Source organism: Bombina bombina, chromosome 7, assembly GCF_027579735.1.
Source record: "Bombina bombina isolate aBomBom1 chromosome 7, aBomBom1.pri, whole genome shotgun sequence".
Classification (NCBI taxonomy): domain Eukaryota; kingdom Metazoa; phylum Chordata; class Amphibia; order Anura; family Bombinatoridae; genus Bombina; species Bombina bombina.
The window spans coordinates 141,644,838-141,656,957 of record NC_069505.1 but is presented as its reverse complement, the minus strand read 5'-3'; the positions used below and the strand labels follow the sequence as shown (position 1 = coordinate 141,656,957).

Here is a 12,120-nt window from a genome sequence, read left to right as displayed (position 1 = left end):
CAGAAAAGACAATTTTTGGGTTTCATATCCCTTTAAACAAGAATGGCAACAAACGTCTGCAGAAAGCGTCCTGTTGATCAAATTGTTGGTGGTGGTGAACACAAAAGAGAAGATAGAGATGCTAGATTGCATAAAGCATTTTAAATGCAATAAAAGAACATGCAATATTGTTTGCGCTACTAGAATAAAATATTGTCTTACATGTAATTCCAAACAACATAAAAAAATAAGCTTTATTGCTAGCAAATCTTTATGACCAGAAGCAACAGGAGTTGACAAGATGGTACAGCTTTTAAGAGTTTGATCTGATGATCAACTAAAAAGTGGGACAAGCTTTCTCACAATAAAAAGAGAAACACATTCATGATGTCTTCAATAAAAAGAAAAAGAAAGAAATATACACACTAATGGTACTCACTGCATTACTAATAAAAGCAATATAACCGTGTGAGCTAATCATCATCATGTGCCAGGGAGAGTGCCATGTATTTTTGTGATGTCTTATTAATCATAGTCATCCTCATATTGCTCATTCCTCATTGCAATCTTACTTAGCAAGCAGTCTGACGTTTGGTGTCACAAGTGGGATTATCGGGCATAAAGGACTTTCCAAGTTTGAGGGAATTTTTTATGGCTTATGTATGGCATTTCTTATTTATTTATGCATCTATGCTTAAAGGGACACTGTACCAAAAAAATTTATTTCGTTATTCAGATTGAGCATGAAATTTTAAGCAACTTTCTAATTTACTCCTATTATCAATTTTTCTCCGTTCTCTTGCTATCATTATTTGAAAAAGAAGGCATCTAAGCTTTTTTTTGGTTTCAGTTCTCTGGACAGCACTTTTTTATTGGTGGATGAATTTGCTCACCAATCAGTAAGGACAACCCAGGTTGTTCCCCAAAAATGGGCCGGCATTTAAACTTACATTCTTGCACTTCAAATAAAGATACCAAGAGAATGAAGACAATTTGATAATAGGAGTAAATTAGAAAGTTGCCTAAAATTTCATGCTCAAGCTGAATCACGAAAGAAAATTTTTGGGTACAGTGTCCCTTTAAAGTGATTGTAAAGTTTAATCAATAAGTGCCCGGTATCTAAAAATACTCTTAAAAACAGTGGCACTTTAATTCATTAAACTTTACAATGAAGCTTCTTTTTTAAAATACTTACCTTTCTTTATAGAAAAAAATGGTGATACTGTGCAAGTTTCTCCTGCTGTAGTTTCCACAGCAATGACGAATTCGGCTTCCTCCAATCGTTGCGTGCCTCCTTTGGCCTCCAGCTTGTGGGGACACGCAACGATTGGAGGAAGCCGGATTCGTCATCGCTGTGCTAACTACAGCAGGAGAAGCGGGTGGAGGATCGCCGGTAGACTTTCCATAAAGAAAGGGTAAGTATTTTAAAAAAGAAGCTTCATTGTAAAGTTTAATGAATGAAAGTGCCACTGTTTTTAAGAGTATTTTAAGATACCGGGCACTCATTCTTTAAACTTTACAATCACTTTAATAACTAAATGATTCTTTTTAAAAACAATGTATCTATACTTAGCTTATCCACACCTTTCAAAGCATCAAAGTTTGCTCTGTTAAGAGTTGAAGCAAGTTAAAGGGTTATAAAACCTAATTATTTTTTCTTTCTTGATTCAGACAGAACATACAATTTTAAACAACTTTTCAAATTACTTGTATTATCCAATTTGCTTCATTTTCTTGTTATCCTTTGTTGAAGGAGCAGTAATGCACTACTGAGAGCTAGCTTAAAACCAATGTCAAAAGGCATATATGTGCATATATGTGCCTTTTCCACAAAGGATACAAAAAGAATGAAACAAAATAGATAAAAGAAATACATTGGAAAGTTATTTAGAATTGTATGCTCTATCTGAAACACAAAAGAAAACAAAATGGGCTTAATGTCCTTTAAAAAACACACAAATCATGTACTTATATATCTAACCAGGCTTCTTCGTGGCTATCTAAAAATATTTCCTGGATAGGGAGAGTAAGCACAGTAAAAATGGTATTGTTGCCTAAAATTCTGTACATTTTACAGACGCTACCACTCCCTCATACCCAATTATACTTAGAAAAAATACAAAGAGTGATATTCAATTTTATATGGAAAAAAAACCCAGCATGAGTAAATAAACTTTCTTTATATGCTAATAAGAGTATGGGGGGCTTAGGAGTACCCAATATAATACTTTACAAATGGGCCATTTCACTTCAGAGAGTGGTGGAATGGTGCAGACACAACTCAGAAGAACCAAAGCACTGGATCCAAATAGAGTGCGACATTAGTAATGTGCCAAAACTAGGGGGGGCCTGTTGGTCACCCAATTTACTATCTAAAATACAGACTAACACCACACAAACAGTTTCAAATTCCCTCTCAGACTGGAAACAAATACGTGATAGCTGTGGAGGCATCTCTAGCACCTACTCTCCCCTAACCCCAGTCTTGATGGATCCTGAGTTTCCAGTGGGACAGGGACATCTCCCTCACAGAATCCACAGCTTGAAAGATATTATTCCCATCACTCTTATAACCAGATTAGGGAAAATGCTTCCGAGGAATGAATTACTAGAGGTGGGAGAGAGTTTCTTCGAACAATGGTTTAGATACCATCAGGTAAATCACTATATAATGACTCATAGAGACAGGGGTAACTTGTTGAGACAGTTAACACCTCTAGAACAGATGTTCATTTCCAATATACCACAGAAGGGGATAGTCTCTGCCACTTACAAATTATTACTTAAGGCAACAACCCCAAAACCACATAACTTCACAAAAGGGTGGGAGAGGGAAATACTAGGGGCTGAGAGCCCAAAGGTATGGGACGAGATTTTTCATAGCATAGCTTCCTCTGCCCACACAACTTTTGCCCTAGAAACAAATTATAAAATACTTTTCCGTTGGTACATGACACCGAATAGAATGAAACATCTATTTCCATCTGCCAACGAGAAGTGTTGGAGATGCAAACAAGGAGTGGGCAACATGGGTCACATTTGGTGGTCGTGTGAAAGGATAAAAAAATTTTGGGAACAAATAATGAAAGAAATAAACGGTGCATTGTCCTGTAACTTAGCCTCTGATCCACGGATATGCCTATTTAACGTGTTGAAAGATGTCCGATGTGTTATTAAGAGAAATGTCATACACATAATGCTGAACACAGCAAAACAGCTTATAGCCTCTAAGTGGAAATCTAATGAGGTCCCCACAATTGAGTCTTGGAAGGAGAAGGTAGGGGGAGCCCTAATGCTAGAGAGATACTTCTATCTAAAAACAAATAGATTAACAATGTTTCATAATATGATGTTCTACTGGGAATCATATATAGGTACTTAACAAGAAAATACAGAGATGGCTAATTATAAATAAATATAAATTTCCTTTGAACCAAGATAGGAAGATTAAAATGAACCCTACACACAGGGTGGCACGTTGCTTGTCTTCCCATTTTTTGTTGCATAAGAATGATTTAAAGTCTGCAAGTTGTTTGTTATTGTTAAAATTAGTTAAATTGTTTTTTGTAAAATGTCATTGAATAAAACTTTGTTAAGAAACATGGGAAGTTCAGATGAAAGAAGACTCTATAAAAGGACTAGTATTAAGCTAGTAAATATATGCAAGATTTGGTTATATGATGGTATTGGACCTCTTATTAAGAATGGAGTCGATGTAATAGAAATATTGTAACTCATGGATTTTTGAATTTTGTTATGTCTGAAACTTTCAATAAAGAAACAAAATAAAAAAAATAAAAAAATCATGTACTTATAACTAGTACCAAAATAAATTCACAAATTACTCCAGCAATGATGTCAAACATGCTGGCAGGCTTCCTCATACTGAGCTACGATTTGCTACAAAAGTTGCACTAAACAACACTGACAATTTTCAGACCCAAATTATGAGCACATTCATTGACGTGACTGTCCTGCCAGTTATGTGGTGCAACCAAGCAAACAATTAGAGTTTCAATGTTACCATATTTTTGCATTTACAATTTAAAATTCTCACCGTACTGAAGTAGGGGATCGTCCTTTATAACAGGCATCAAGAATTCGTCATTGTCCCATGGCAGTGGCTGGCTGGCATTATTTAGGGACTCTGCAGTACAACCCTGTCCAAACAAGGTGACAATAAGCAATTTGAGTAATAATTTAGATTTGGTAAAACATATAACTTACAAATCGGGAATACTTACAGTAGATCTAACGTAGTTTATCACTTTTATGTAACCATAGAAGTCAAGTCCTGAAAGAAATGTATAGCTTTATTTAAACAAATATGAAAACAACTTTATAGCAGTGTATCGACAAGTAAACATTAAACTTTCAAAGTACAGTAGACAGAAAAACAACTGGGATGTAAACACAAGTGTTTAAACGGAAAATTTGACAAACTTAAATGGACATCAGATAGTTATAGCACATATTGGGCCAGATTACAAGTGGAGCGGTATTTTAAAAAGATTTTTGCGCACATTGGACAGCGCTCGTATTAGAAGTTGAAAGTTAACTGTTTTCTCTCACACTAACCTGAAGGGTGTAAAAAGCCAAACTTAGAATATTGTGCACACAATAACGTATTCCCCAAAAGAAGTCAATGGAGAAAAAAAGCAGAAAAAAAAACTTACTCGCGTGCAAACCCGGTCGCATATTCTCAAGTGCGCTAACCCAATATTAAAATATGAATGTTTCACACATTCCAATGTTCTTCACCAAGCAGAATATGTTCTATTTATTCATAAATACATATACATATATATATATATATATATATACAAATATAAGAATTAGAGGGGAGAGAAAATATATATATACTTTTGTTTACAATAGTATTAATAATTCGATGTAGTCACATCAATTGGTGCAGACCCTTATAAATTTAAATTTATCAAGCCTATTTAAGAGAGATAGAATTATGAATTTCGACAAATATCATATAAAAAGTAAGGGATATCAGCACTCTTTTATTGAGAAAAGTCATATAAATTTATTTATTTCAGAAAAAGATCCAACAAGCAGCGGACCTCTGTCCTATCAATGAGCAGAAACCTGCACATAATGAAAACACATTTAAAATAGATGCCTAGCACATAATATTGACTGGCCAGTCTAATGCTAACTCAAACAGATAAAGTACCTCATATAGCAGACAGCTATATAGAGAAAATGCAATAACGTCTGCTCCTAAAATGGCAATCAAATGAAAGCAGTAATATGTAAGTACATAGTAGCAGATTTACACATGTATCTCTATAGCATAATCGCATAAAACAACAACATACAGCTGCCGCTGACATACTCAGCTTGGTTAGCAAGATATAACAGTCCCATAGATGTATAGCAAGAGTTAACTGTGAAAGTCTGTTAAAACTTCCCTTGCTAACTTAGCAGATATCTGCACTCATATAGCACCATTGTAGAAACAAACATGTCCCGTATCATAGAAACAGCAAACAAATATCTTCAGTATTTTTTTCCTTATTGCTCTCAACTTAAAAGTTACTGGCAGGTTGATATACTGTGGTTATCATATATTTTAGGTTACCGTTTCTTCAGGTGAGTCCCCTGTTGTATCTCCCGGTATACATACATACACTGCGCTTAGTCCAGCGCTACTCCGCCTCTTCAAGGCTGTATGTCTTCTTCCAGGGCTGGCTACACAAAGCAAAGGTGCTCACATCCAGGCTGTGAGTAGTTGCATCCAGTCCCTTTATTTTTCACTCGTGCATATTCTCATACACAGGCAGGGATCTTTTCGGGTCCAGCAAACAAACGGCTCACTTTTCCTCCACCATCTCTGGGGCGCTCAGGTGTGCGCTGCATACAATCAAGAGCTGACTCACGCTTGTAAACAGGTGTTGTCTTTCGCTGCTTCAGGTGTTTTTTTATCTTGGTGCAAAGCAATCTATGGGATTCCTCATGCCAATAGTCAATCTGTGTGGCATCACAGGGAGCATGCCTACGTACGTTTCACCCCTATATTGCTCCAAACATATCGGGGCTTCATCAGGGCTGATTTGTTCAGGCTTAGGTGCTTCCTTTAATACCCAAAACTCCTCCTCTATTCATTACATCATAGTAGAAAAGGCATACCTAGAACATTTTCGTGATCACAGGTACCGTAATACCTGATCTAGAAAGGATTATGGTATATACATAATTGTACCCTTCAATGTATCATCAAAACGCACAGGATATGACAAACACCATGTCAGATTTGATTATTTTCTAGTTTTTAATAAATAGCTAGAGAAATTAAGCGAATTCCAACCTCTCATTTAAACCTCTAGGATGTCTAGTTTTTAGCATATAGATCCAACGAGTCTCTTTCTGTAATAGCATTGTATCATTATCACCACCTCTATTATTCACAATACCCTTATCAATCCCCATTATTTTCAGCTGCGATGCATCAGATTGATGGCACTGTGTGAAATGTCTAGCTATGGTAGTGTCTCTATTGTGTGAGATATCATCTCTATGTTCTTGAATTCGATCTTTCAAAAACCTTTTCGTTTTTCCTACATAGAATTTGGGGCAGGAGCAGTGTATTAAATACACTACACCCACTGAGTTACAGTTAAAGAAATATTTAACCTCATATTCTCTACTGTTACCTGCTGAAAACTTTTTTGCCTTTTCCATAAAGGGACAGTAAACACATTGGCCACAAGGGTAATTACCTTTCACCCCTCTGTCCTTTCTCAGCCAATCTGCACTTGATGGACTTCTATTGTACAAACTTTTCACTAGATGGTCTTTTAAATTTGGTGATTTTCGTGCTACCATCTGGGGGAAATTCCCCACCTTATCTTTGATTTTATCTTCATATATTAGAAGATGCCAGTGTTTTTGCAGAATTGACTGGATGGTTTCCCATTGGCAATTATAATTTGAAACAAATCTTATATTCTCCTTTTGGTTTATTTTATCCTTGCTTCTATAGAGCACCTCGTCTCTATCCAATTTTTCAACTTTAGATATAGCTCTATTAACAACTTTCTTTGAGTACCCTCTGTCTAAGAATCTATTTTTCATCAGATCAGCATGTTTATTATATTTCCTTTTGGAAGAACAATTTCGTTTCAATCTGAGAAATTGTCCAAAAGGAATGCCTCTTTTGAGGTGTTCAGGATGGCTGCTTTGTGCCTGTAGAATGCTATTGGTCGCTGTCTGCTTCCTATAGTTTTCTGTTACTATTGAGTCGCCTTCTTTACTTATCAAGATATCCAAAAACGAAAGACTATTTTTGTCAATTTGATGAGTTAACAAAATATTTTTGTCATTTTTATTCAAATCCATGATAAAAGTTTCCAATACATGCAAGGGTCCATCCCATAGGAGGAGAACGTCATCCACATAACGAATCCAAAGGACGACGTTCTCCTCAAAGATGCTACTATATTTTTCATAGATTTCCATTTCCCATGCTCCTAAGTGCAAGCAAGCATAAGTGGGGGCACATACCGCCCCCATTGCTGTACCTCTTTTTTGTCTATACATAATGTTGTCAAAGACAAACATATTATTTTCCAGGATAAACTTAAGCAGGGATACTACAAAAGCTGTATGGTGTCTATACTTAGGACCCCTTAAATCTAAATAGTGTTCAACTGCTTTCAAACCCTCTTTGTGGGGGATAGATGAATACAAACCCTCCACATCGAGGGATACTAGAAGAGTTTCTGTATTGACTTTTATTCCATCCAATTTTTTGAGAAGGTCCCCTGTGTCCTTAATATAGGATTGCAAAGTGGTTAGAAAGGGTCTTAAGAAATGGTCAACATAGTTACCTATGTTTTCTGTGATACTGCCAATTCCTGCTACAATTGGACGCCCTGGTGGGCACTGTAAACTTTTGTGAAGTTTCGGTATCACATAAAACACAGGCAAAATTGGGTATTGTTGATAAAGAAAAGAAAATTATTTGAATGTTACTATTCCTTTCTGTTTCGCGTCATAGAGTAATCGATAGAGACTATTTTGTACCTCTTTTAGGGGGTTCCCTCCAAGTTTCTCATATTGGTCCCCAACACTCAATTGTCGTTTGACTTCTCTAACATACATGGATTCATCCATTATGACGAGATTGCCGCCCTTATCAGCAGGCTTGATCACGATGTTGGGGGCCAACATGAGATCCCTGAGAGCCTTTCTTTCACTTCTGGTTAAATTATCATTAATTATCATATTTTCTGGCAACTTTTCAATGTCTTTTTCTACCAATTTGAGAAAAAGGTTTACTGAGGGTACTGAGGCTAGAGAGGGCATATAGCTTGACTTTGGTTTAAATTCTGTTGTGATAAGGGGATCATTATGTTCAGCCTTACTTGATTCATTCTCTTCTAAAAGGCAGTTTAATATATCTAGAGAAGCTAGATCACTTGTTGTTAAAATTTTATTTTTAGAACTTCCTTTGTCCATTGTTTGAGACAAAACTATTTTTTTATTCAACTTTGCTACAGGGCTAAAGGACAGACCTTTTTTCAAAAGACTTATGTGTGCAAGATTTAGTGGAAACTTTGAAAGATTTACTATTTGCATCTCATCTGTATTATGAGTTTCTAGTAGTCCCTGAACCTGCCTCTCCTCGATCTTCCCCTTTCTAAGGATCTCTCCTGATTGTAATAATCCCTTCTCCCTCTTGTCTGCCTCATTGGATATCTCCTCTCTCTTGTAGATGAATTGCTTTGACCTCTTCCTCTTTCTCCCGCCCCTTCTTCTCCATCTTTTAAGTAGGGGCCTGGTTGGTTTTTTGGTACATTGTCAGCTTCTACATCAGAGGCATCTGTGCCTGAATCATATGATTCTTTCTGAGATTTGTATACATAAACCCTATCCTTCCTATAATCTTCCTGGTCTCTTAATAATTTTCAACACTTTCTTAACTTTATATCTGCCTGTAGCCTAGATATGCTATTTTTTGTCTCCTCATTTAGTTTTTCAAAGTTTTTGTCCTTTTCAAATAAATTTACATTTGCCAAAGCTAGATCTGCTTCAATTTTTACCTTCTCTAATCTTTTGTCATTTCTAGATATCATCATACCCATTAGATCTAATGAAAGTGTGGATAGCTAGGGGATTGATAAGGGTATTGTGAATAATAGAGGTGGTGATAATGATACAATGTTATTACAGAAAGAGACTCGTTGGATCTATATGCTAAAAACTAGACATCCTAGAGGTTTAAATGAGAGGTTGGAATTCGCTTCATTTCTCTAGCTATTTATTAAAAACTAGAAAATAATCAAATCTGACATGGTGTTTGTCATATCCTGTGCGTTTTGATGATACATTGAAGGGTACAATTATGTATATACCATAATCCTTTCTAGATCAGGTATTACGGTACCCGTGATCACGAAAATGTTCTAGGTATGCCTTTTCTACTATGATGTAATGAATAGAGGAGGAGTTTTGGGTATTAAAAGGAAGCATCTAAGCCTGAACAAATCAGCCCTGATGAAGCCCCGATATGTTTGGAGCAATATAGGGGTGAAACGTACGTAGGCATGCTCCCTGTGATGCCACACAGATTGACTATTGGCATGAGGAATCCCATAGATTGCTTTGCACCAAGATAAAAAAACACCTGAAGCAGCGAAAGACAACACCTGTTTACAAGCGTGAGTCAGCTCTTGATTGTATGCAGTGCACACCTGAGCGCCCCAGAGATGGTGGAGGAAAAGTGAGCCGTTTGTTTGCTGGACCCGAAAAGATCCCTGCCTGTGTATGAGAATATGCACGAGTGAAAAATAAAGGGACTGGATGCAACTACTCACAGCCTGGATGTGAGCACCTTTGCTTTGTGTAGCCAGCCCTGGAAGAAGACATACAGCCTTGAAGAGGCGGAGTAGCGCTGGACTAAGCGCAGTGTATGTATGTATACCGGGAGATACAACAGGGGACTCACCTGAAGAAACGGTAACCTAAAATATATGATAACCACAGTATATCAACCTGCCAGTAACTTTTAAGTTGAGAGCAATAAGGAAAAAAATACTGAAGATATTTGTTTGCTGTTTCTATGATACGGGACATGCTTGTTTCTACAATGGTGCTATATGAGTGCAGATATCTGCTAAGCTAGCAAGGGAAGTTTTAACAGACTTTCACAGTTAACTCTTGCTATACATCTATGGGACTGTTATATCTTGCTAACCAAGCTGAGTATGTCAGCGGCAGCTGTATGTTGTTGTTTTATGCGATTATGCTATAGAGATACATGTGTAAATCTGCTACTATGTACTTACATATTACTGCTTTCATTTGATTGCCATTTTAGGAGCAGACGTTATTGCATTTTCTCTATATAGCTGTCTGCTATATGAGGTACTTTATCTGTTTGAGTTAGAATTAGACTGGCCAGTCAATATTATGTGCTAGGCATCTATTTTAAATGTGTTTTCATTATGTGCAGGTTTCTGCTCATTGATGGGACAGAGGTCCGCTGCTTGTTGGATCTTTTTCTGAAATAAATAAATTTATATGACTTTTCTCAATAAAAGAGTGCTGATATCCCTTACTTTTTATATGATATTTGTCGAAATTCATAATTCTATCTCTCTTAAATAGGCTTGATAAATATATATATATATATATATATATATATATATAAAATGGTATATTAGTACTATATATATATATATATATACGGTATATATATCTATATATATATATATATATATATATATATATATATATATATATATATATATATATATATATATATATATATATATATAGAGACAATAGATAAATGAACCAGTAGAAAGAATCCACTGAATCACTCCCAGGCGCTCACTGTCAAATAAAGCAATGCCACAAGGTATATACTCTATACCCAGCACCTCATAGAGGTATATATATTTTCAGTAGGTAGTATCCAGCTGCCAAAACCCAAAAAGAATAGAGGAGACCTATCACTCCTCAAAAAGGAACATAAAAAGGAAGGGGCAGGGTGGCGCAGACAACTCAAACTAAAAATATATAATAAATAAATGTATAAAATTTATACAGTTTATAGTAAAATATTATAGCAATGCATAGTTAAAAATAAAATAAAATAAATAATATAATGCAATATTAATATATATAGTATGTTACAAATGTCCATAAGCTATATCAAAAATCCTAAACGATCAGAGGTAATCAGGAGCACATCAAAAATAGAGGATAGAGTCTTCAGGTTTTAATCCCCTATTAGATGTGCACTTACTTGAATGAACCTCAATCACATGAGGTAAGAATGTAGCACTTTCAAAACAGAATGAGGCACTCCCTGTAGAAAAGATAGAATCATCCACTGGATCTCCCAGAATGCAGACTTCTGTATCTTGGAATATGGATAGTAGAATCCTCCAAAAGTCCTCGTGCTCTCTTTAGTAAGTAGTAACTTCCAATTCCAGAGTTGGTGTCATATGAAGAGAACCAGAAAAGCAAACATAGTGTAAAACTGCTTTAATGGAACATAAATGACATACAATAAGATACACTCACATAAAAAACCTCAACTAATGAGGTATGAAGAGAGCACATAGAAGTGATAAAGCTGCAGCCCAAGAATTCAATAGGTGTCCGCAGTGGGATTCTTGGTTCAAAGGCAGATGCAGGCTCCACATTTACAGAAGTATCAAATAGTTCATATATTCATCTCTGATGAAGAAGGGAACTTAATTTATTTAACCCTTCGAAACGCGTAAGATTCTCTAAGGAAGGTACATTACCTGTTGTATGAACTATATGAATATATGAACTATTTGATACTTCTGTAAATGTGGAGCCTGCATCTGCCTTTGAACCAAGAATCCCACTGCGGACACCTATTGAATTCTTGGGCTGCAGCTTTATCACTTCTATGTGCTCTCTTCATACCTCATTAGTTGAGGTTTTTTATGTGAGTGTACCTTATTGTATGTCATTTATGTTCCATTAAAGCAGTTTTACACTATGTTTGCTTTTCTGGTTCTCTTCATATGACACCAACTCTGGAATTGGAAGTTACTACTTACTAAAGAGAGCACGAGGACTTTTGGAGGATTCTACTATCCATATTCCAAGATACAGAAGTCTGCATTCTGGGAGATCCAGTGG

General features: G+C 36.0%; 1 protein-coding gene across 1 annotated transcript in view; it reads right to left on the bottom strand.

Moving 5' to 3' along the window:
• The window catches only part of PRMT3 (protein arginine methyltransferase 3), a 606,280-nt gene that overhangs the window by 577,355 nt on the left and 16,805 nt on the right, over positions 1–12,120 (bottom strand). Inside the window, exons 4-5 of the mRNA XM_053720370.1 lie at positions 4,224–4,273; positions 4,037–4,139 (exon numbers count right to left, since the gene is read on the bottom strand). Coding sequence (XP_053576345.1) covers positions 4,037–4,139; positions 4,224–4,273 — 153 coding nt within the window. The remainder of the gene's footprint in view (positions 1–4,036; positions 4,140–4,223; positions 4,274–12,120) is intronic.